Genomic DNA, 27498 nt, shown 5'->3' with positions numbered 1-27498 from the left:
ACATCTGACAAGTGAGGGACCCTTTTCCATGATTTCTAGGGCCTCCAACTTTCTCCTCAAGGTGTGGTCCTCAGTGGCTACAATTTATATATTCTTCCGTGATCAGAAATAATAGGATTACGTTCCCTGACTTTCCCACAAGAACCTAAATAAACTCATATCCTGCAGTGCCATGTACACTCGGTTTTGGTCGAATGTGTTGAGATTTCACCATTATTTCTCTTGTGTTGTGCAATAAAGTAAAAAGAAATAATGAGAAAGAGAAGAAAAAAAAAAGAAAAATGTACATATGTTCATGTGTGTGTTCACAATTATTTTGGATTAATACAGGAGAAAACATGCCCTTGTTATAGTGCATGCACGAGACGAGTGATTACAGAAAGCAAGCTCTGCAGTTAATCAGTTGTGTTGATGTGTGATTTGAAAACAGGTTGCTTCAGGACAGTGTGTGCACAGAGAAGAATATCCCCAGCATATCTTCTATCAACCGCATCATCCGGGATAAAGCCATGGCTCAGCGACGGGGTTATGATATGAACCTTGCAGAGCAAGCAGATGTAAGTGCAGGAGAACAGGCTTTGTCCTTTTGTCTGTGGATATTTTGTGGGTGCACTATGTTAGTTAATGTGTGGCATGTTTGTGTGTGTCTTCTTCTTCTTCTTCTTCTGCGTTCGTGGGCTGCAACTCCCACGTTCACTCGTATGCACACGAGTGGGCTTTTACGTGTATGACCGTTTTTACCCCGCCATGTAGGCAGCCATACTCCATTTTCGGGGGTGTGCATGCTGGGTATGTTCTTGTTTCCATAACCCACCGAACGCTGACATGGATTACAGGATCTTTAACGTGCGTATTTGATCTTCTGTTTGCATATACACACGAAGGGGGTTCAGGCACTAGCAGGTCTGCACATATGTTGACCTGGGAGATCGTAAAAATCTCCACCCTTTACCCACCAGGCGCCATCACCGTGATTCGAACCCGGGACCCTCAGATTGACAGTCCAACGCTTTAACCACTCGGCTGTTGCGCCCGTTGTGTGTGTGTCAAAGATAAGATGGCAGTGGCAACAGTTAGACCTGATGGTCAAGGCATGTTGTAATCAGAGAGACATGTCAAAGAGAGCAGAGCTGGTTCTCCTTGCTCTCCAGTCCAGAGATGTGACTTCAAATATGGGTTGTAGTCAGTTGTGTTTTATCATTCATTTATATGAAAAAGTAGAAGAGATATTTGGTGTATATCATCATGCAAGTGAGTAGTGTTTTTGGCTCACACATGTTGATACACAAAGTGAGTATGCTTATGTAACACAGTGTTTCAATTGTGTGTGTGTGTGTGTGTGTGTCTGTGGTAAACTTTAACTCACTCCTGACGATGGGCCCTGATTGATGCCCTGCTGTTTACAACTGTTCCAGATGAAGGGGCCCAATCAGGGCTTTGGAGAGGTTTGAATATTTGGAGGATCACAATGCATAATGACGTTATAAGCTAAAAAAAAAAAAAACAACAACCTTATTTGTTAATTTGAAGAATATCTTAACTGACCTTTCCACTCTCCACTGCAACCAATCTTCTTCTTCTTCTTCTTCTGCGTTCGTGGGCTGTAACTCCCATGTTCACTCGTATGTACACAAGTGGGCTTTTACGTGTATAACCGATTTTACCCCGCCATGTAGGCAGCCATACTCCGCTTTCGGGGGCGTGCATGCTGGGTATGTTCTTGTTTCCATAACCCACTGAACGCTGACATGGATTACAGGATCTTTAACGTGCGTATTTGATCTTCTGCTTACATATACACATGAAGGGGGTTCAGGCACTAGCAGGTCTGCACATATGTTGACCTGGGAGATCGTAAAAATCTCCACCCTTTACCCACCAGGCGCCGTTACCGAGATTCGAACCCAGGACCCTCAGATTGAAAGTCCAACGCTTTAACCACTCGGCTATTGCGCCCATCACTGTGACCAATCAATACAGAGTGTGTTGCTGTAGCTCATGAGCAGGAGTTATTTTCTAGGTGACTGCTTCACGTGAACAGTGTTGACAGAACCTTCCACACCCTCTATCCCCCATTCTGATGTGTAATGCGGTGTGTGTTGTGTGTTTTTTTGTTTGTTTGTTTTTTTTTGTTTTTGTTTTTTTACCTATGCATTTTACTAACACCATGCTAGTGCCTGTATGTCATGTGTGTGTGTGTGTGTTCGTGTGTGTGTGTGTGTGTGAAAACTAGATTAGAACACTTTCTGGAGAAAAAAGGAATTTTACCTACTTTCCAGGCTGGTTTTAGAAGAGGTAGGGGTGTTACTGATCATGTCGTCCATCTAACTTCTCATGTTAAGAAGGCACTCGCAAAGCGTCACTCCACGGTCGCAACTTTCTTTGATATTCATAGAGGCTATGACTCTGTGTGGCACAATAAATTGATTCATAAAGCAAATACAGTAGGGTTGGGAGGTCGATTTCTAAAATTTCTTAAGTCATTCTTATCCCAGAGGACATTCCAGGTGAGATTAGGGGGTATATTATCCAGATCAAGGTCCGTCAATATGGGTGTTCCCCAGGGAAGTGTGATTTCTCCCACTCTGTTTTCACTAATGCTTTATGATATGAAAAATATCAACACAAATGGTGCCACATTAGTAGCTTATGCAGATGACATAGCTCTCTGGAAGAATGTAAACTGTAATATTACAAAAAATACATCAAAACGAAATAAAATTATTAAGCATTTTCAAGATGCCATCGACAACATTGTGGAATATATGAAAGAAAGTGGTTTTCTCCTGTCTGCTGAAAAGACTGTTTTCGTCATATTTACTAAAAAGTTGATTGAATTTGAAGGTAGGGATGCTATTAAAATACAGGTAAATGATACTATCATATATCCGAATAAAGAGGTGAAATTTCTCGGTGTTATCTTCCATTATAAACTTTTTTGGACTAAGCATATAAACTACCTTATTGAGAAAGCGAGGAAGAAAATAGCTCTATTACGTGTGCTTTCTGGAATCCCTGTTATAAATTGTGGCAATAATCTGATCAATGCTGCAATGGGACTAGTCCGCTCAATTATATCATATGGTCAGGAAATCTATTTCACTGCTTCAAACTCTGATCTTCATAAACTGACAAGTATTGATTCCTTAGCTTTTAAGATTGCACTTGGGTTACCGCGATGGGCTTCAATCGACAAAACATACAAAGAAGCTGGTGTTTTGCCATTACCTGAACACAGGAAATTATGTGCCTGTAACTACATGGTAAGGGCTAGAGCTGTTCCAAATTCGGTTGTCTCTGAAATTGATGAAGAAACGTACATCTGTAGAGAAATTCGTAACAAAGCTGTATACACGTCCTTGTTCGATTTTACTAAGTCAGTCTTTGAGAGTTGCAGTCTGCCTCTTTCCCAGATTGCGAAAATTCCGCATTGTTTTCATCCGCCTTGGCTGACTGAGCAAGCAAATATTATTTTTACATATGGACAATTAAAAAAGAGTGACAGTCCACTCATTATTGCCTCTCGGGCCAAAGAACTAATTAATACACGTTTCAAATATTACCTCCATGTTTTCACAGATGGATCAATTAGTAGTAACTCTGAAGTTGGAGCCACTTTTGTAATCCCCGAGCTTAACATTAAAAAGAGATTCCACTTAACTAAAGGTTGTTCAATTTTTACTGCTGAATTGTTTGCAATTCTGATGGCTTTCACCTTTTTTAGTGATATGCCTCTTGTGCCTGCAAAAATCCTTATACTGTCTGATTCAAAATCAGCATTGATGGCTTTAAATAATCAATCTTCATCTGAACGAGCAGATATTATGTACGAAATTTTGTATTTAATCCACCAGTTAATTATGCGAGGCTCCGACATTTCACTCTTGTGGGTTCCTGGACATTCTAATCTTCGTGGCAACGAAATGGCCGATTTTTGTGCCAAGGAAGCGGCATCGAACAATTCAGATTCAATCAATCACAATATTCCTATTTCTGTTTCTGAAGCTTGTACTATTCTCTCAACATATATCTGGAATTTCAGACAGAAACAGTTCTTAGAAAACTCAAAAAAGAAGCTCTGGTGGGATCTCTCTCTTCCAGCAAGAAAAGGCACTAACCCCCCAGGATCAATTTCCACAAGAAACTTGACACACAGGCTAAGAACTAATGCATGGTTATGCAGATTTTTGAAACCGTCACCACTATGTATTTGTGGTAAGACCCTTGACATCCCACATTTTTTGCTCGAATGTCCAGATACACATTTACATTTCAAACCCCTTCATGATAGGATTACATCCTTTAATCTTCCATTAGTCATGTCCAGCGTTTTTCACCCTAGCAAAGAAAATGGTTGGTCTCTGACAAAAACCGCAGTTGACCTAATTAAAAGCCATCCAATTGGTCGGTTTTTCTAATTTGTTTCATCCCCTTTCTGTTGCAGAGGTTCCCCTCTGTTTTATTTAATCCAAAATAGTGTTTCGTTTTGGGTGATAGCGTCAGATTTACTTGTAGAGCAAAGTTCCCATTATTCTAATTAGTGGAACTGTTCGACCCTAACATGTAATATGTCGTCTTGATTACATTACGAAACCTTAATTTGATGAGAAAGAGTGAGAGACAGTGTGAATGTGTGTGTGTGTGTGTGTGTGTGTGTGTGTGTGTGAGTGAGTGGGCAGGGGAATGAGGTAGGGGAATTATAATGGGCATTTGTGTGCATGCATGGATGTATGTAGAGAGAGGGTGGGGGAGAAACGTATGTGAGTATGTGGGTGCGTTAGAATATTTTTTGGAGATAATGATATTAATGAAATTTGGTACCTTGATTTGTTAAATATGTTTGTTTGTTTGTGTGTGTTTTTGTGTTTTTTTTTGTGTTTTTTTTTTTTTTTTTTTTTTTTAAATCATACCTTCCTCAAATCAGAATTTCCTTGTGTTGCTCAGTTAATATTTTATTCAAATGGTTGCGAAAATGTCAGTACAACAAACAGTTAATCTGACAATAAATGGTTTCAGTCAGTCAGTCAGTGTGTGTGGTTGTTGTTTTGTTTTGATTTATGCATATTTTTTTTCCTCTGTTGTGTATCTCTACTAACACCATGCTTTCATTTTATTAAATATTGTGTAGTGTAGACCCTATTCAGGGCGGGGACTGGATGTAAAAAAGCACACCAGTGCTTATCTATTATCCTCGAAATAAAGAAAGAAAGAAAAAAAAAAAAAGAAGAAGAAAAGAACAGTGTGTGTCAACAATGGTGTCTGACCCAGTTTCTTCTGTCACAAGGCAGACAACAAAATTAGACAAAGGGGCACTGTCAGTGCTGTGTAACGTTCTGAATTCAGTCTGTTTCAAACTCTGTGTGCTTTCCTGGATTCATTTTAAGTCATCAGTGTGTGCAAATTTCGAACAAAAAATATGGATACTTTCATCATCTCAAGGGATGCTAGCATAAGAAGGGAGGAAATTTTGTCCTGAACTAACTTGTTATGCTACTGATCAGTATGGAAATTTTCTGTTCATAAATTCTAACATTTGTTATTTGGCGATGTTTATTTCTTACCCATCAGGGGAGCTAACTGGCAATGCTGAGTGAGTTGATGTATTTATGTTCTCTGGCAATACTTTGCAGCATGCGTTTTCACAGATTCCAACAATGAGTTGCTATTTTTTTTGCATTCATGTGGAAGATATACGGTTACGACAGGTTCACACTGGCTTAGCTAATTGTGAGTTTAGCAGAGTACACGCTTCATGTCCGTCTTGACTTCAGTCATGAAGACATTGAAATTCATGTCAGAGTGGCAGAATCTAATTTTTCACACACACACACACACACACACACACACACAAAGGACTTGTTAGGAGTGATTATCATGTACATTATGTCCAAAGATGTGTTTGGCAATTTCTTTTACAATCTGGTGAAGTAGGAAACTTGTGGTGAAGACAGAGAAAATTTTAAACCTTGATAGATGTATGACTGTAAAATGATGAAAGGACAATCCATATGGGCTTCTTTATATAGAATTGTTCAGTTTCCGGCAAGCATCTTTCTGTTCAACAAACACTTGTTACTGATGGTGAGCTCACGCATTTTCTGTTTATTTATTTGGTTTTGTTGTTGTTGTTGTTGTAAAGCAGAAAAAAAACAAAACATGTTAGGCGTTTTCCAGTTCTGGGATAAATTGTTGGTGTTTATGAAAACAACGCAGTGTATTCAGTGAAAATATATTTCTTAGTTGAGACCGGAAGAAAAATAAACCAAGTATTTACTCCATGTGTGAATTTTCAGAAGCCCAGAGCTATGACAGGTAAAACAGGGTGAGGAAAAAAAAAATGAACAACTGTGATTTTGTTGATTAAGATTCCAGTATGATTCCAGTATGACCTTTCATTATCTTTTCTTTTGCTCTGCAAGATTTCAGCAAATCTGTGTTTACATGAGCAAACTTGACTGATAATTTAATGGACGAAATGGAAGATGTTGTGTTTAGTCTCAAAACAGACACCAGTAATAAACAGATCAAGGACGTTATAAGACTAGGAAATACAAAAGTCGTCCTGAACCTGTTGAATGAATGAAGTCATGGGTGGCCGGTGAAATGTCTGTAGATGCCATAAAGAAGTAGGCAAGGGATGATGGAGTCTGATGCACTGTGTCACAGTGTGCACGGGTGTCATCACCAAACAGGTATACCAGGGACAGTGGAGGGTGTGTAGGTCTCATCACCAAACAGGTATACCAGTGACAGTGGAGGGTGTGTAGGTCTCATCACCAAACAGGTATACCAGTGACAGTGGAGGGTATGTAGGTCTCATCACCAAACAGGTATACCAGCGACAGTGGAAGGTGTGTAGGTCTCATCACCAAACGGGTATACCAGCGACAGTGGAGGGTGTGTAGGTCTCATCACCAAACAGGTATACCAGGGACAGTGGAGGGTATGTAGGTCTCATCACCAAACAGGTATACCAGCGACAGTGGAGGATGTGTAGGTCTCATCACCAAACAGGTATACCAGCGACAGTGGAAGGTGTGTAGGTGTCATCACCAAACAGGTATACCAGGGACAGTGGAGGGTGTGTAGGTCTTGGTATTACAGGAACAGTGGAGGGTGTGTAGGTCTCATCACCAAACAGGTATACCAGCGACAGTGGAGGGTGTGTAGGTGTCATCACCAAACAGGTATACCAGCGACAGTGGAGGGTGTGTAGGTCTCATCACCAAACAGGTATACCAGTGACAGTGGAGGGTGTGTAGGTCTCATCACCAAACAGGTATACCAGTGACAGTGGAGGGTATGTAGGTCTCATCACCAAACAGGTATACCAGGGACAGTGGAGGGTATGTAGGTCTCATCACCAAACAGGTATACCAGGGACAGTGGAGGGTATGTAGGTCTCATCACCAAACAGGTATACCAGTGACAGTGGAGGGTATGTAGGTCTCATCACCAAACAGGTATACCAGGGACAGTGGAGGGTGTGTAGGTGTCATCACCAAACAGGTATACCAGCGACAGTGGAGGGTGTGTAGGTCTCATCACCAAACAGGTATACCAGGGACAGTGGAGGGTGTTGTGTCACTCAGGTTGGCTTGGGACTTGAAGACAGCATCATGGTAATGTGTGTGAAATGGATGACTTAGTAAGGTTAAGGGTGGTGCTCAGAATCATCAGGGCAAGTTCTTCCCAACAGTGTGTTTGCAAAATGTGTATGTGACAATGTACCTCTTTGTGTGTAGATATGTATATGCTCATCAAAATGCATTTTACATGGGCCATTACTCGGCCAGTAGGAGAAAGGTGGCAGAACAGTAGAGACACACATCTGCCAACACAGTGTCCATGAAGGTCAAGGTTTGATCCCTCATCTTGACGGGCGCAATAGCCGAGTGGTTAAAGCGTTGGACTGTCAATCTGAGGGTCCCGGGTTCGAATCACGGTAACGGCGCCTGGTGGGTAAAGGGTGGAGATTTTTACGATCTCCCAGGTCAACATATGTGCAGACCTGCTAGTGCCTGAACCCCCTTCGTGTGTATATGCAAACAGAAGATCAAATACGCACGTTAAAGATCCTGTAATCCATGTCAGCGTTCGGTGGGTTATGGAAACAAGAACATACCCAGCATACACACTCCCGAAAATGGAGTATGGCTGCCTACATGGCGGAGTAAAAACGGTCATACACGTAAAAGCCCACTCGTGTACATACGAGTGAACGCAGAAGAAGAAGAAGAAGAAGATCCCTCATCTTGCCCTTTCTCCCAGGTTTGACTGGAAAATCAAACACAGCATCTGATTATTCAGATTAGGCAATAAAGCGAGGTCCCGTGTGCAGCACATATAAATAATGCATACTGAAAAAGAACCCACAGCAACACTTCGGTTGTCCACTGGCAAATTTCTGGATAAGAAATCTACATTTTATATTTGTATTTGTATTTCTTTTTATCACAACAGATTTCTCTGTGTGAAATTCGGGCTGCTCTCCCCAGGGAGAGCACGTCGCTATACTACAGTGCCACCCATTTTTTTGTATTTTTTCCTGCGTGCAGTTTTATTTGCTTTTCCTGTCGAAGTGGATTTTTCTACAGAATTTTGCCAAGAACAACCCATTTGTTGCCATGGGTTCTTTTGTGTGTGCTAAGTGCATGCTGCACACAGGACCTCAGTTTATCGTCTCATCCGAATGACTAGCGTTCAGACCACCACTCAAGATCTAGTGGAGGGGGAGGAAATATCGGCAGCTGAGCCGTGATTTGAACCAGCGAGCTCAGATTCTCTCGTTTCCTAGGCGGACGCGTTACCTGCAGGCCATCACTCCACAGATACACAAATATATACACATGCTTTCAGGGCATGACTAAGCATGTTGGGATATGCTGCATGTGTGGTGTAGTGTGTATGGATTTGTCTGGATGCAGTGATGCCTTCTTGGGAAACTGAAACAACTGTCAGTGATCTCCCCTATGTGGTGGAAGTGATATCATTAATAAAGTCTGTTTTGTGATGTTGCAGGATGACCTCCAGATTGATCGGGAAGCAGTGCAACGCCTCATCGCTCAGATCCCCCACATGGCTGAGTCCAACAATGGCTTCTCTGGGGATTCTTCTTTCCTGGAAGGGATCAAGTCTGGCACAGCTTCTCCTCACTCTCACAGTGGTGGCAGTACTGCTGATGTTAAACCCACCCTGGAAACCCTCCTCTCTGCTCAGAGTCCAGCCAGTGTGGATGGGGGTGCCCAAGGAGTGGACAGCTCTCCTGTGTTCCTGGGGATGTCGGTGGAAGCACAGGATAAAGCCGAAAACAGCATTTCCCAAAGTGTGGAGACAAAAGACACTCCGCCGACAGAGTCTGAAAACGATGGCCCTGAATCTAGTCAGAAGCAAAAGGTTAAAGAAGAAACCGAAAGTGAACAGCCAAATTTTCTGGGTGTAGACCAAACAAAAGAAGCAGACTCCTTGTCCTCCTCTTCTCGCCCTCCTGCTGTCAAAGTGCCATCACGAGGAAAAGCGGAGAGCTCTCGGCCCAGTCTGCAGGATGTCATCACTCAGCTGGCTCACTCCGCTGGGGGGCAGACATCATCCTGCACTGGGGGCAGCCCTAGTGTGTCAGCAGTCAGCAGTCAGTCCTCCTCGTCCTCTGTTGTCACATTTCCGTCTGTCTGTGCGGCCCCAGTAAGCACCTCCTCCGCTGCCAGCTCCACCTCTGTGGCTGTGGCCAAGGCAGTGAAGGTGACCACTGCTGATAAAGCCAGTGTCAAAATGGAAGAAACAGTGAATGTGACTGGTCCCTGTCCTCGCAGCAAGGGAGACAAATCTCCCAGAGTTTTCTCCCCACAAGATGCGTCTCTTCTTAGTCAGAGGGCGTCTGTCTCACCCAAAACTTCTTCACGTGGCAAGGGCAGGGAGCGGAGGTCGAAGGGAGATAATTCAAACAACACAGTGGCCCATCAGAGTTCCCTTCCCTTCAGCTCCGCCACACCCCAAACCCTGAGTGCCGCAGGACTGGCAGGTCTGTCTCCTCGCATGCCTCTCAATGGTGCCATTTTTCCCAGCATGCCTCTTGGTTATGAAGGGGCTTTTACCTATGACTACAACTTGCCTGACCGTGGTTTGGGTAATGCTTCCCTGGCAGGAGTTTCTCCACGATTTCCTGCCTTGGCCCCAGGCTTAGTTAGTTACTTCCCTGGAATCGGGGTGCCTGTCTCGGCCTGGAACCTGGCAAACCCTTCCACAATTCCTGCCGTTGCCGTGGAAACTCAAGGTGCAGGTGTTCCCTTGGATCTGTCATCGTCTCACAAAGAAGACAAGCTGAAGTCCAAGACAACGTCTGCCTCCACTTCCACTGCTCCTGCTGCCAAACCTCCCACTGCCAAACAGAAAGTGCAGCAGGAGGACAAGGGGAAAGAGAAGGGGGCTACAGAAGAGCCCCCAGCCAAGAAGCCCAAGTATGAGAAGCACATGCTGCTCTTTGGTGAGAAGGAAGTTGAGATCATTTGTGTGGAAAAGAATTGCTGGATTGTGCGCAATGAACAAGAACTTTTCGATATCATCCGCAGCACCTCCCCCCAAACTCTTACTCCGCAGCGAAAGAAAGCGCCGCACATCACACCGTGTGACTCAGCCTCTGGCTCTGACTGTGAATGCCTGCGATCGGCAGCACACGATGGGGTCAACGGTCATCTGGGGTGTCAGTCAGAAAAGGTCAAGGATGAATGTGCCTGCGTGACTAGCTCCATGAAACGAAGCACTGCTGATCCCGCCAACGTTCCCACCAGCTCCACACCAAAGAGTTTCATCCACAAACAAGACGGCTGCCCTCACCGGAGAGTCGACATGCTGAAGACGACCGCCACGTCCTCCACTGGCGGCCAGGGGGATTCTGGAGAGGAGGAGAGCAACGAACCCCGTCCCCTGTCCAGCCCCCCACCTCACAGCATCGGCTCCTCCATTGACGGGAGCAGGGCCAAGGGGAGGTACTCCGGGGGGCAGGAAGGAGGCAGTGAAGGTTGTGAAGACATGGAGGGCCGTCAGAAGTGTCCTGTTCTGCAGCAGATGTTGAAAACTTCTCACTGATTTTTTCCTCCACACAGGAACAGTGGAAGGGATCTTGGTTGTGACATTGTGCAGACCGACCATTAGTATGTCTTCTTCACCTGATGATTAACAGTTCAGTCTTAAATCATTGAAGAAATAGAGAGAAAAGAATTCAGGATGAACAGCAGTGGAGGTTCAGAACACTGAAGGTTGTGAGAACATTGGTACTGATGTCAACAGTGTGGCATTCAGCAGGAGAAACATCACCAGAATTTGACATGAGTGAACAAAGAAGTGGAAGGAAGTGATCATTTCTGTGACTTTTTGGGGGACAGTAACTGCTGCAGAGCGTTGTCACCCCAGACTGCACAGTCCTGTCTGCACACTCTCATCAATGGAAAACATTAACAACACACTACTGTGCTGTGTGCTGCATACGTTCAATGAGAAAACATATTAGGTATCATCAATGGACTCACATTTACTATGTAAATAATGTATTTTATTCATCTAGAGAATTTTTTTTTTTTTACATTTGCAGCCTAAACAGTTGCAGGAATAGCTAGCTCTTTTCTTCAACAACAGAAACAGTTACATATATAAATTGAACACTTCAAAAGTTAGTACCTTGGCCTCAAAATCATATAAAGTGAACAGATTACAGTTTCAAATCAAAGACAGCAGTTATGGTTTAAAGTGATGAATAAAGCATGACAATGTGTGGCATCGAACTGCATAGAGTTGGAGAAAAGCAGACACCTGCAATTCAGATGTGACATTTCAGCGGTACGTAGATAGTTCACTGTGGAACACATTGTTCACTGTGGGACACACTATTCACTGTGTTCATTGTGCAGAAATAAACTTACACAATAAGGACTGAGAAAATTAAAGTGCCATTGACCTTGAAATTGATGTAAATGATTGTTGTGCTATATTTGTAGGGAAGAGAATTGTCAAAAATATGGTGATTTAGTGATCAGCTTTGTGTATTTTGATCCCTATCCTTTATACCTGTGCCCCAGATGGTATTAGGATAGACATTGGTGTGATAGATCTATGTGAACAGGTTCCAAGCTTTGTGGCTTGTTCTGACAACATTTTGTCATGTTCCACATGATTTGAAATATTTTGAAGTTTGTGATTCAGATCTGCTGATAGGACTTTTTGTTTCTATCCTGACGGCAGATTTTGCTTATAACAATCAGATTTATTAGTACAGTTGTTTTTTTCTTGTTGAAAAATTGGTGTAATTATTCATTTTATCTTCTCTTTTTAAAAATCCAGGTTGTTTGATATAGCTTTATAAACGATAACGAGGCACGGATGGTGAACATCTCAGTCTGTGGGAGAGTAGAGAGCCCTGCTGAAAGAGATGGAAGGAACGGAGGACTGTGAAGGAACAGGTAGACGGGCATGGTGTTGGGCTGTCCGCTGACAAGGGGGCCGGGTTGCCAAGGTACTCGGGGTGATGCGCACTGGGATGTTTTGAGACAAACAGGGCCAAACCAACTCTAAAGATTGGTACAAAAGCTTTAAAATTTCATCCATTGTTGACTGATTTGGATGCTGTTGTGTTCAGTGTGAAACTGTGAATGGGTTGCTTTGGGTGTTGAGCATTGTTATGCTTTTCCTATGTGTGGTTGGAAATCCACTGTGTGAAATGAATACACATAAAGAGGATCATCTTTCTATTATGTTTACCTATTTTGCAGAAAAAGGGTTTATTCTTTTTTTTTATTATTATTAGAAATCCATTCTATCCACTTTTGGATTTGTGTACAGATCTGTTTTTGAAAAGCATTATTTAGTTTATTTTTTTAGGATTAGAGTAAAGGGGGCTGTCATACAGAATTCCGTACATGCATGATGACATGCTTAATCTGTCTCTGTTTTTTTTTTTTGTTTTTTTGTGTCTCTCTGTCTCTGTCTCTCTCTGTCTCTCTCTCTCTCTCTCTCTCTCGCTCTCTCTTTGAGGGCTGGATGTAAAAAAGCAGCTGTGCTTACTCCACTACCCTCGTTAAATAAAAATTTGTTTTGTTTCATTTCATCTCTCTCTCTCTCTCTCTCTCTCTCTCTCTCTCTCTCTCTCTCTCTCTCTCTCTCTCTCTCTCTCTCTCTCTCTCTATCTATCTATCTATCTATCTCAGAATCCATCTTAAGTTGTTATTTACATCATTTGAAATAATCATTGATTTCACAAATAGTAATTACTCTTCTGTTTGTTTGCAGAAATAATGTTACTTGCTTGTGTAGAACACCTTGGATGGAAATAGCAAAAAGAGAGACTTGATTTTGACAAGAACTTTTTCTTGCAGCCATTTTGAACTTATACTTTCATTTGAAAGTAACATTGACCCAAAGAAATCCATTTTATTTATATATTTTACATGTAATAATGATAATTGTCATGTTTTATCCATTGTCATGTTGACATGTGTATATAACCAAAATATCAAAGCAGAAGTGCAAGTGCACTTGTCTGTGTCACTTTTTTTTTTTTTATCACTGCATCTTTTCTTGGTGCTTATTTTTTAACTATTGTACAAAAGACTTGATGAAACTGAGAACAAGCAGCAGAATGTTACGGAGCCAGTGCTGGAGCTGGATACAAGACACAAGAATACTTTATCATCTCTAGAAGAGAAATTGTTGAAGGGGGCTTGGGAGTTTCTGCCACAATGATGAGATCACAGCACAGCTGTTATTCCCCTCCCACAGCACAGCTCACTATCTGCCTTTCAGCAGCAAGACGGGAGGGAGGTGGCTGTCAGTGCCCTGTACAGATGACAGCGTTCTGTTGTCTGTCAGCATCAGCTGCAAAACAGATCCTTCACATTGTGAACATCTCTTTCTGTTGATGATGGTCAGTGGACAATAAAACTGAACATACAAGTAGGTATGGAGAAAAACTCTGCTGTGAAAACCAAAAAAAGATTAAACTACCTGGTAATGACCTATCTCTGTATTAAGGAATTTTTTTTTCTTTTTTTTTTCTTTCTTTTAAACCCCACAACACAATTGTAGTGACCAAGTAGTTGCTATTTATGATTCTGATTTATGATTGTTGTTGGATTGCTAACTCTATACCAAAGACAAAGAAATGCTATGCTGTTTGTGCCCCAAGTTTATCACTTTTCTGTGTTTTTAGCTTTGTGATTTACACTTGGAAGCTTTAATTATTGGGTATGTGGTTTGTAGGGACTACCAAGTGTTGGGCTTGTGCTGACAGTGTGAATGCTTTATCAGATGTGGTGTAATTAAAATGGTATTTATTCATTGATAAACAGATTGGCCAATCTGTGCTGGGGATAGGTGTTATGTGTCTTCAGTTGATGGCCCTGTCTGCCCCTTCATCGGTCCTCCCTTCCCCCAGTGATGACCTGGTGTTCAGTGGACTCTGGTCCCCGCACGAGGGAAAGCTTAAGTGCCAACTGCTGTTGCTGTCATCACGTTTCATGCACTTCACTGAACAAAAGGAAAGAGGAGGAGGCGATGTAGAGAGAGATTTTCACCGATGATCTTGGAATGACTTTTTTTTTTTTTGTGCGTTGAAAAGGCAAAAGTATGGTATGTTTTTCCCGATTTAAGAAATTGGTTGTCCAGTTCCTAGGGTGTTTTTCACTATGACCCCCCCCCCCTCCCCCCTCACCCCCACAGCCCCTCCCCCACACACTCTACTGACGTCCTTTCTGGTTCATGTTGGAGCAGTTCTGGTTCACAGGGCCTTGTTACATCTTCCTTGTGCCACACAGTGCTCTTTCCTTCAGTAGTTGTTTAGATGATTTGTTTTTGTGTATAAACACGCACACACACACACACACACACACACATACACACACACACACACACATACACACACACACACACATACACACGCACACACACACACACACACACACACACACACATCAAGAATGTTTAATCCTCTGACTCCCTTTGGGGTAATGGAGCATACTAACTAAAAGCACTGGTATTCTAAACCGAAATTAAATGTGAACAGTAATTAAAATACATGACATTGATGATAAAAGCAGCTGTATAAATAATTACATAATCTTGTAACCTTTCCCATATTGATAAAAAAAAATTTTAAAAACTGTGGGATACCTAGTTACAACGAAGGATATCTTGTTGTATGGAAACATTGTCTGTATAGACACAACACTTCCCCACACTCAACACACAGACTCTTAAAGCTTTCTTTGCTCTGCAGACATTGTCATCAACAGTTTGTGTTGGAGACAGGTGTATCAGGGGAAACAACTCTTTCCCCAGCACACTTTGATGAAGCGCCAAAGGTCCCAGATTCTGCTGTCCCAAAACTGATGATGGAAAACCAAGCATTCCATCTTTACTTCTGCCATCCATAACTGTTACTCAGAAATTAAGCATTAGCTCTTTACTCTGTCATCCATTGATAATGGAAAATAAGACGTTAACTCTTCACTTCTGACTTCAGTTCATGATGAGGGTAAATAGAATATTACGTCCTTTGTCATCCATGATTGATAATTGAATGTAAAACATTATATGTAAAACATTATCTCTTTACGTCTGACATCTGTTAATGATAATGAAAAATAAAACATTACATTTACTTGTGACATCCATTACTGACAATGGAAAATGAAACAGTGAATTTGCTTCTGACATACATTACTGATACTGGAAAGTAAAACATTAAATTCTTCTTGCTCGAAGGATGCTGAGATAACTGATGCATGAAAAAGCAAGTTGATAATGTGACTAATAGGTATGTACTCACAGAGTATAGAAAGCATTATCAAGAGGACAAAGCATTAACCATAATGCTATTGCTTCATATTGATTCAGCTTTAAATGAACTTTGAATTTTAATGCTCTAGCCACAATGAATTTTCAAAGCAGGAGACAAACACAATATGAATCAAAAAGGAAGAATTATTATGAGTATCTATAAAACAGTCCCACTTTGAATAAAAGGTATGACACAAGATTGTGTTGCTGTTGTGGAAATAGGCTGTGGATATACTGATATTCACACTTTTTTTTTTTTTTTTTTTTTTTTTTACTACACTGCTCTCCTTTCATCTGCCTGTTCACTCACCCCCCCCCCTCCCACACACACACACACACATCCCCACTCCCCAGCTGCCCCTTCCCCTCGCTCCCCCCCTTCTGTGTGTCTGTCATAAGTCTTCATTGCATTAGGTGTTGGGTTTTTTTTTTAACACGTCATGAAGTCACATGAAACAAGAAGTGCCTACTGTCACATTAACCCATAAATATATACTTCTACTTTACTACATGATTTTGTTTTTTATGGATCATCAGTTCTATTGCTGAGTAAGATACCAAAGAGGCTGTTATGTTCCAATAATAGTTATGTTGATATTTGAATTGTAAATGTCTTCAATTTTAATTCAGCATTTGTTCATCAGAAAGTGACCCGGAATCAGCAGCATTGTTCTGATCATTTGTCCTCTTGGAAACACAAGGGATGTCCTTCCTTCCAGTGGGTGGACTCTCCTTTCTCTTTGTCTCTCTTCTGGAATGATGAGATGAGATGAAGAAGCTCAGACACATAAGGAGCTATCTTTCTGCCACATGGGTCTGGCTGTTCCAGGTAAACATGTGCTGCCTCCCCCCCCTCTGTTTCCCCTCCCTCGTCCCTTATTCTGTATGCTTTTTTTTTTTTTTTTTCAGGAGTGACACTTCATCTTTAAAGAAGTCTTGAATAGTTCAGCATCAGAAGTGATGGTCACTGCCATGCATACTCCACTTTTGGCTTCATTTTTTTCATTGTTTTAGACTTTGACAGTGAATTATTTGTAGGTGTATGAAAAACCTGCAAAAAATCACCAAAGAAATTAATAACGATTACTTTTTTTTTTTTTTTTTGTTCCACTGTGTGAGTTTTTCATTCTTTTCTCCGCCTCCTTCATGAAGAGGTCCACGAATTGGGATTTCTGTCAGTTTGTGTGGAAAAGGTTGATTTCCCCGAATGCACTGCCAGAACCATGGAGGACAGTGGAGAACATGGTGTAGGATGACCGGCCCAGTGACAGCCCTGCATGGTCATGCCTCCTGTTGTGACGGGAGTGGTGACTTTGAGGCCACACTGCCTGCTCACTGCTGGCCGCTTGCTTCTTTTCACCTTCTGATGACAGCATTGCAGTGTTGACAGTGACTAATATATTGCTGGTTGTTTTTTTGTTTTTTTGTTTTTTTCTACTTTGGTGTTCCTATGTGCTTGTTGTGGTGGTCATGTGGGTCCTATCTTTGTCATGTGGGAGTTGGTTGTAGCTTATTGTCAGTCATGGTGCATTTATTATTGGTATGACTGTTGTTATATAATCTTTCATTGTTGTAACTTTTTTTTTTTTTTTTTTTTTTTTTGCAATAGTGCTTTGTCAAAATGAAAGGTTGTGATCTTGTTCTGTGAAGTTTTGAAGTAGTTTTATTTGGACATTGACAGTGCACACTGCATGGTGTAAAGTTGGTTTGGTTTTTTTTTGGTTTTTTTTTCTTGCATTGATTGTTGGTTGGACATGCTGCCATAAGATGGACTGAAGTTGATGACGGAGTGCTGTCCTTGTGGTTCTCTTTCTTACCAGTCAGCATTGTGTAGCGTCGCTGTTGAAGACGGACATGATTCCAGATTTGCATTGCTGTTAATGGTGGCGTGTTGGTGTGACGTTTGTGGGATATTGTGATCTTGTTAGGTGGCAGGTTTTGTCAGGACAATGTTTGCATTCATGTTGCTTCAGTATTGTGGGCAGAAGGATCATTTCGTATCAGACTACATACACATGACTGCACAGCAGTCAGACTAGGATGGTGAATTTGTGTGTATATTTAGATGAGGGGGGTATCTTGAGTTGAAAATAACAAGAAACAGTAAAAAAAAAAAAAGTTAAAAAAAAAAAAGTGGCGGTCAAACATTTTGTTGAAAGAGGAGACTTGGCATATATTTTACATAGATAATTGTTTTTGGAAAAAAGAAGGGTGGGGTGGCCAAGCCAAACCAAGCCTGTAGAGGGTGTGGAAAAACAGACTTGTGGACAGAACCACAATTGTAAACTATGTTTAGAACCAGACGTGTAAACAGACGTGTGGACAGTATATTTAGAACCAGACATGTAAACAGTATGTTTAGAACACAGTATGCGTAGAACCTGATGTGTCGAGACGTGTGTGGACGGTATGTTTAGAGCCAGACGTGTGAACAGTTTTTTGGCTGTTGATATGTCTGTGGCAGAGACTAATGAGGATCTACAGATCTTAGTCCTGAAAAGAAGGTTTGTTCAGCTGGAGACACAGACAAAAGGTATTAAGTTGTGATGTAAAAAAAAAAAAAATAAATAAAAATGTGTGTACTTGATCACAGCAGGCATTGTCAGTCTCCACACACAGCTCGCACCCCAGTGGGCAAGACGGGAGGTGGCCAGTTGGAACAGTTCAGTCCGTTCGTAGTGTGGGACTGTCTTTGTCCTCTCTCCCCTGCGGTGTGAATATCGTGAATGTGCACACGAGCACTTTTACGTGTTCTTTCTAAGGACCACCAGTACTTCTGGATCATCAAGGCGTGTGCTGTTCAGGGCCTCAGGGCCATCAGTGAATTTCTAACAATTTGTAAACCGTATCTGTTAAGTGTATAACGTATTTACACACATTTCCAAAGAGATACAAACTAGAATATAAAGTTTATACACACACATATTTCCAAAGAGATATGAATTAGAAATCTCCTCAAGAGATGTTGACACTGCTCATCCTAAGTAAACGGAGGCAAACATTTAAGTGGAGGACAAATAAGAACATGCAAGTTAGATCTGTTGTCATTTGTTAATTAATTAATCAGTATTTCACTGTGCAGCTTCTTCAGGGTGTTTTCTGTGGTCAACATGTGAACAGTCCTGATGAGGTCTTCAGTTGAAAATTGTACTTATTTAAGAAACACACACACACACACAACACACGCACACACACACACACACACACAACACAATACAACACACACACACACACACACACACACACACACACACACACACACACAGAGTAGTATCCATGCTTTGCACAGTTTTTTTTTGTTTTTGTTTTTTTATCTGTTCCCTTTTTTTGATATCCAAACACACAGAGATATATGCATGTATGATTGTCATTCCACATTGGCAGATTTACCTAATTTTAGAATGTAAGTGCAAGTAAGAATGTTCATACAGACAGACAAGCATGCATGTGTGCACACACCTACCTGTTTGTTCAGCCTCTTTGGGATAATATTGTAAGGAACTATTGTTATGAGCAAAGTGACTTTGACCTTGATGATAATGGCGATATGTATGTCCCGCTGCAGTATTCCTCGTTGACTTCAATCAAAGTTGTTGATTACTTGTTCAGACAATCGTCATCTATTTCTTCGTCTTCCGTCAGTGATCTATCATGAGTATGCCAATGAATCATTTGCTTCACAAGCTGTATCCATCCTTTGCACAACTGCAGAGAAGGTATGAGGTGTTTTGTATTGTTATAGTTTTGTTGAAATGTCATGGAAACAATGTATGTGTACACATATGTGGTCAACTGGATATATTGTGAACTGCTTTTGTATTGTAATGGTGGTATAAAATCAGATTCTTTTTTTTTTTTTTTTTTTTTTTTTTCCCCCTTTCCACTTTTACATTTCTGGCATTTTTGCTTTTCATGTTAAGCAGATGATGGTACCTTTTACATGAACATATTGGACATTGTGACATTTCATATCAGCTTTTCTTTTCTTTTCAAAATATTTTTTAATAGATGGTAGATTTGAATAAAGTAGCATGGTTCATTACTTATTTCAGTTATAGGATTTTCAGCAGTTTGGCATGCTTGATTTATTGTTTGTGACAAGACATTATTTACTGGTGCATGTATGAAAGCTGGCTTGATAATTACCCAGCTGAAATTAGCATGAGAACTTTGATTTTATGTACAGATCAAGTAGTTTTTATGGATTTCTATGTCAGCTTTTTATTTCCAAAGCAATTGATTTTCCTTGATTTTCAACTGATTTTTTGAAGTGCTATGACATGTTGGTGTGAACTATATATATATATTGGGGTGGTGCCATCCCCACACCCTGACTGACGCTGTGATGTCAGCGGTGCACGCGGTGTACCCCACGAACAGGGAAGGAACATGTAGCCCCAAGGGCTTACAGCCAGCTCCCCCGGGTACCCCCACCCCCGTGCTTTGTCCTCCCTCTTTTGTTGTTGGTAACACTGGGTCCAAACAGGTTGTCTCTTCGTGCACATTTGCACAACATAGCCAAGAACACCCACCTCTGTGCAGTGCCATGCATTTTGCCACTCTGTCCACAATGGTCAGAATTTAACTCTCTTCCTACGAACGGTGAAAGAGACGACTTTGACAGCGTTTCACCCCAGTTACCGCCATCAAAATATTGCAAGCGGAAAGCTCTTATACTGAAGAGGTGAATGTTGACAAAGAATACCACAATTCTGACGACGGAAGCTAAAGGTTGGGTCATTGAGACACCCACTGGACATCCGAGGGGTCTGTGTAGAGGAGAAGAGAGGACTGGCCGTACTGAGTGAGTTAATAGTATGCTCTGTGATAGCATCAAATAGTATGTGGACACCACTATACAAAGCTGAAGCATGGTAACTGCTAGTATTGTGATTGCAATATTTAAAAGGTTTTCTTGAATATTTATGGCCATAAGTTTATACTGCAGACAAGTACAAATTGTAAGAGGGAAGAGTGGTATTGGTGTTTGTTTCTTTAAGACACCAAACAGTGTGTGGAAACCAATAGAAGTGTCTGCAAAATCATCATAAGCTGGCTCTTGTGCAAAAGCTATGTTACTTCCACTGTTGAAACGATTAGTGTTATTTCATAACACAATAGCATACACTGTGCTTGTACCTTCAGCTGCTGTCATGGCCACAGTGACACTGTTATAATGAATATTACAGTAACAGCTGCTGTCATGGCCACAGTGGCACTGTTATAATGAATATTACAGTAACAGCTGCTGTCATGGCCCCAGTGGCACTGTTATAATGAATATCACAGTAACAGCTGCTGTCATGGCCCCAGTGGCACTGTTGTAATGAATATTACAGTAACAGCTGCTGTCATGGCTACAGTGGCACTGTTGTAATGAATATTACAGTAACAGCTGTTGTCATGGCCACAGTGACACTGTTATAATGAATATTACAGTAACAGCTGCTGTCATGGCCACAGTGGCCCTGTTATAATGAATATTACAGTAACAGCTGTTGTCATGGCCCCAGTGGCACTGTTATAATGAATATTACAGTAACAGCTGTTGTCATGGCCACAGTGACACTGTTATAATGAATATTACAGTAACAGCTGCTGTCATGGCCCCAGTGGCACTGTTATAATGAATATTACAGTAACAGCTGTTGTCATGGCCCCAGTGACACTGTTATAATGAATATTACAGTAACAGCTGCTGTCATGGCCACAGTGGCACTGTTATAATGAATATTACAGTAACAGCTGCTGTCATGGCCACAGTGGCCCTGTTATAATGAATATTACAGTAACAGCTGTTGTCATGGCCACAGTGACACTGTTATAATGAATATTACAGTAACAGCTGTTGTCATGGCCCCAGTGGCACTGTTATAATGAATATTACAGTAACAGCTGCTGTCATGGCCCCAGTGGCACTGTTATAATGAATATTACAGTAACAGCTGCTGTCATGGCCCCAGTGGCACTGTTATAATGAATATTACAGTAACAGCTGTTGTCATGGCCCCAGTGGCACTGTTATAATGAATATTACAGTAACAGCTGTTGTCATGGCCCCAGTGGCACTGTTATAATGAATATTACAGTAACAGCTGCTGTCATGGCCCCAGTGGCACTGTTATAATGAATATTACAGTAACAGCTGCTGTCATGGCCCCAGTGGCACTGTTATAATGAATATTACAGTAACAGCTGCTGTCATGGCCCCAGTGGCACTGTTATAATGAATATTACAGTAACAGCTGTTGTCATGGCCACAATGGCACTGTTATAATGAATATTACAGTAACAGCTGCTTTCATGGCCACAGTGACACTGTTATAATGAATATTACAGTAACAGCTGCTTTCATGGCCACAATGGCACTGTTATAATGAATATTACAGTAACAGCTGCTTTCATGGCCACAATGGCACTGTTATAATGAATATTACAGTAACAGCTGTTGTCATGGCCACAGTGACACTGTTATAATGAATATTACAGTAACAGCTGTTGTCATGGCCCCAGTGACACTGTTATAATGAATATTACAGTAACAGCTGCTGTCATGGCCACAGTGACACTGTTATAATGAATATTACAGTAACAGCTGCTGTCATGGCCACAGTGCACTGTTATAATGAATATTACAGTAACAGCTGCTGTCATGGCCACAGTAGCACTGTTATAATGAATATTACAGTAACAGCTGTTGTCATGGCCACAGTGACACTGTTATAATGAATATTACAGTAACAGCTGTTGTCATGGCCACAGTGACACTGTTATAATGAATATTACAGTAACAGCTGCTGTCATGGCCACAGTGGCACTGTTATAATGAATATTACAGTAACAGCTGTTGTCATGGCCCCAGTGGCACTGTTATAATGAATATTACAGTAACAGCTGTTGTCATGGCCACAGTGGCACTGTTATAATGAATATTACAGTAACAGCTGTTGTCATGGCCCCAGTGGCACTGTTGTAATGAATATTACAGTAACAGCTGCTGTCATGGCCACAGTGACACTGTTGTAATGAATATTACAGTAACAGCTGTTGTCATGGCCCCAGTGGCACTGTTGTAATGAATATTACAGTAACAGCTGCTGTCATGGCCCCAGTGGCACTGTTATAATGAATATTACAGTAACAGCTGCTGTCATGGCCCCAGTGACACTGTTGTAATGAATATTACAGTAACAGCTGTTGTCATGGCCCCAGTGACACTGTTATAATGAATATTACAGTAACAGCTGCTGTCATGGCCCCAGTGGCACTGTTATAATGAATATTACAGTAACAGCTGTTGTCATGGCCACAGTGACACAGTAACAGCTGCTGTCATGGCCCCAGTGGCACTGTTATAATGAATATTACAGTAACAGCTGTTGTCATGGCCACAGTGACACTGTTATAATGAATATTACAGTAACAGCTGTTGTCATGGCCCCAGTGACACTGTTATAATGAATATTACAGTAACAGCTGCTGTCATGGCCCCAGTGACACTGTTATAATGAATATTACAGTAACAGCTGTTGTCATGGCCCCAGTGGCACTGTTATAATGAATATTACAGTAACAGCTGTTGTCATGGCCACAGTGACACTGTTGTAATGAATATTACAGTAACAGCTGCTGTCATGGCCACAATGGCACTGTTATAATGAATATTACAGTAACAGCTGCTGTCATGGCCCCAGTGACACTGTTATAATGAATATTACAGTAACAGCTGCTGTCATGGCCACAGTGACACTGTTATAATGAATATTACAGTAACAGCTGCTGTCATGGCCCCAGTGACACTGTTATAATGAATATTACAGTAACAGCTGCTGTCATGGCCACAGTGACACTGTTATAATGAATATTACAGTAACAGCTGCTGTCATGGCCCCAGTGACACTGTTATAATGAATATTACAGTAACAGCTGTTGTCATGGCCACAGTGGCACTGTTATAATGAATATTACAGTAACAGCTGTTGTCATGGCCCCAGTGGCACTGTTATAATGAATATTACAGTAACAGCTGCTGTCATGGCCCCAGTGGCACTGTTATAATGAATATTACAGTAACAGCTGCTGTCAAGGTTACAGACCCACTGTTAGTCAACAGTGATGTAGTAGTCCATGCAGGCAAGCAGTCTCCTACTGTCCACTATGCCAGTACAGTTATCTTGACAGTTGCACTATCAGGAAGCAGTTTGTTCCATGGTCCTGTTTTCACTTTGTTGTTCTCTGTGTTGGCTGCAGGTTAAAAAAAAAAAAACAAACAAAAGAACCCAACTCAGCATTGACGGTGCTGCAATGTCTTGGTCTTGGAAACAAATAAAGTATGGAGTGTATGAGGATAAATGAAGGACAAATTTTTATGTATCAGTTAAAACTTTTAAAACTTCTCTTTTCCCTTCTCTCCAGTACCGCTGTCCACTCCAGTGTTCCGAGTTGTGTTTGAGTGGAGGACTGGTGTTGTTCAGTGGGGACAGGAGGCAAGACCGAGCAGGGTGTGTGGGTGGCACCAAACAGAGCCCTGTGTGACCAGTGAAAGGTGCTATGTGTGTGCATGCAGTTCGATTTTTAGATGTTTTGCTTCTGTCGTTTTGGTTGCTACGCAAACTTTCAATTGTGCCGTACATGATTTTTTTGTGTTTTTTTAATTTATAATTTCAATAAATTGATTTTCATGTTAAGAAAGGTTCTGTAGAGTGTTGCAGCTGATTGGGTCCCCTTTGAGTCCTTGTCATGTATTGTGTCTGTCCATTCATGGTGTGCTGTGTTTTAGGAATGGCTTCACTGACTGGTTCTTCTTCCACTGACAGCATTCAGAGTGTTAGTTTGGACGGGCGCAATAGCCAAGTGGTTAAAGCGTTGGACTGTCAATCTGAGGGTCCCGGGTTCGAATCATGGTGACGGCGCCTGGTGGGTGAAGGGTGGAGATTTTTACGATCTCCCAGGTCAACATATGTGCAGACCTGCTAGTGCCTGAACCCCCTTCGTGTGTATACGCAAGAGGAAGATCAAATACGCACGTTGAAGATCCTGTAATCCATGTCAGCGTTCGGTGGGTTATGGAAACAAGAACATACCCAGCATGCACACCCCCGAAAACGGAGTATGGCAGCCTACATGGTGGGGTAAAAACGGTCATACATGTAAAAGCCCACTCGTGTGCATACGAGTGAACGTGGGAGTTGCAGCCCACAAACGAAGAAGAAGAAGAGTGTTAGTTTGTAACACTGCAGACAAGTGAATGGAATGTTGACGGCTGTCCTGGCAGCCATGCATGTCTTTGTGGTGTGACCAGGTGACTTAGCAGTGAGGAAGACAGCATGACAGCAGTAGCTCTGAGGCTGCAGTGATCAGCAGTGTGTCACTTCAACAACTGGGTCAGTGTGCTGTCACAATAACTGGAATAACTTTTGAGTCGTGTTTGTATCTTGTTGGGTTTGGAGAGAGAAAAAGTATTTTTATGTGTTATGATTTTATTTTCATGGTCATTGATTGTGTGTGTAAACACTTCTTTAATCTTTTTTTTTTCTTTCTTTCTTTTCTTTTCTTTTCTTTCTTGTGAATTATGAAAAACTCCTGACATAAGTAGCTTTTTACAACTCCACAGTTGTCCGTTCTTCATCTCAGTCTGTTCAGCCACCAGTTCCATTTCAAAGCCATACAAGGAGTGAAAGCGAGGTGGTACTTCGAAAGGAAACTGCTTGTTCTGAAAAAAGCAAAACAGCTTGTAATTAAAAATAAAGGAGGGGGCAGGGGGGGGGGGGGGGGACAGTCCATTTGAAGTTATGTCTGTTGTGGTCTCCTGTGGGTTGAACAACATTTACATGTACAGATCATCTAATATCACTCTTAGTGAACAGACGTAAAATGTAAAATCAATGGAAAAACAACGACCAATTGTTTTTTCCCACCCAGGCCAGTTCCTTTCGCATGGCTACACTGCCAGTGTCACTGCTTGGTTGGAGGTGCCCCAAAGAAAGAGGTGGATGATAGCTGTGATCAGTACTGCCAGACTGTAGCTGCTGTCTTTCTTGGCTTGTGTTGGGCAGAATCCTTTTTCATTTGATATATTTGTTACATTATTGGATAACTCTTACCAAGCATGCACACACCTATCTCCTTGTGTGTTATGTGAGAGAGAGAGAGAGAGAAAGACAGATTGAAAGAAACAGACAGTTCAAATGCAAATTAGCATGTATTTTGTATGCTAAACCACTGGACATTTTTTCAGACCAAAAAGCCAGTCCACAGAGAAAAAAATTTGTTTGTTCATTAGATTTTGTTTCTGTGGGCTGCTTCATTTTCCCTTTAAAGAAGTTGCCCTGCAGTATGGAAATTTTGGTATAGAAATAAAGTGTTAAGTGCATTCTGAAGTCTAAACATTTGTTAACCATTAAAAAAAAAAAAAAGAAGTGAGTCTGGAATGAGAACAGTGCCATAAATTGATAAGTTAACATCCTATAATAGAAAAATCAGAAGAATTTAAGTCTGAAAAATTACCTCACTTTAGAAGTTGTACATCTGTGTTGGTTTTTTCCTTCTTTTTTTTTTTTCTTTTGTTTCTTATAGATTTGGAATAGTGCCATTAGTGTGTGCATGTGTGTATGCAAGAGTGCTGTCATGTAGTCATCTTTTTATGCAGAGGAAGATTTTATTTACTGATTTACCCTTTTTTTCTTCTTTTTTTTTATTGATTCATTCATTGCTGTGGTGTATTTGAAGTGTGTATGTTTTTCCTGTGAACAAGCTTGTTCTATATTGTCCAGTTTTGTTTTATTTAGTCATCTACATGTCTTTCTTTATTTGCTACATTTTGATTATAAATTTATATTAACAATGATTAATTTTTCATATTTTTATAGTTCGTACATATTTATTTTTATTCATGTCAGAGCAATAATTATTTTGAAAATGCTGCCATCTTCATTGTTTTATTTTGGCTTTGTTTGTGATTATCTTTGATTTAGTAATAAGAGTTTTGAATCGCTGTAAGAATTGTAAAATGACTATTGTTCTTCCTGATGGAAATGACAACCAAAGAATTGTTTATGTTTGCAAAGATTGCTTTGTGGCTGAGGGTTCATGACGCAGACAGCGGATTGATGCTCGTGTGTGTGCTCACACAAATACACATTGACGTACACAATGTTTGGAGTTATTTGTATTATCTGTCTCCTGTAAATGTCTCGATTGTTTGATTAATTCATTTGTTTACACATCTTTATGCAGATATTTTTTCTGTCTCATTTTATTGCTTGTGAGCATAAACGTTTATAAACTGAGTGATAGATTACTTTTTAATTGATGGACATCTGTTCATGAAAGATAAGTTGTTGTTCCTCAAAACATGATTTATGAATGACAGTGGACAGCAACAAAAACTAAATAATACCTGTATATTATTGTGTAATTTGCCACGAATTTCAATTTTCTTCAGTTCTTCTGTAAAATTGATGGAGTTGTTTTTCAGGTGGGCTTTGGGATTATTTTTTCTGAAAGCCTGGAAGCATAAAAATGATAAACAAATAGTGAAGAGTGGTAACTCCTCTCCCTTCACAAGGTACACAACTTCAAGTCAGTGCTGCTCACGCTACCGATTCAGCTAGCACACAGGTAAATAAAAAGGTACATTGAATCGCCGGGCCTGACCATTTCATCTCCATGGCTAAT

General features: G+C 41.1%; 1 protein-coding gene across 1 annotated transcript in view; it reads left to right on the top strand.

The window, feature by feature from the left end:
* The window catches only part of LOC143302071 (uncharacterized), a 139797-nt gene extending 126822 nt beyond the window's left edge, over positions 1-12975 (top strand). The window contains exons 8-9 of the mRNA XM_076616578.1: positions 431-557; positions 9022-12975. Of these exons, the coding sequence (XP_076472693.1) occupies positions 431-557; positions 9022-11082 (2188 nt within the window). The 3' untranslated portion in view covers positions 11083-12975. The remainder of the gene's footprint in view (positions 1-430; positions 558-9021) is intronic.
* The last annotated feature ends 14523 nt before the right edge of the window (positions 12976-27498 follow it).

The sequence above is a fragment of the Babylonia areolata genome, chromosome 28 (genome assembly GCF_041734735.1).
Source record: "Babylonia areolata isolate BAREFJ2019XMU chromosome 28, ASM4173473v1, whole genome shotgun sequence".
Lineage (NCBI taxonomy): Eukaryota > Metazoa > Mollusca > Gastropoda > Neogastropoda > Buccinidae > Babylonia > Babylonia areolata.
Note: the sequence above shows the minus strand (reverse complement) of the source record. Positions and strands in the feature narration are given on the sequence as shown.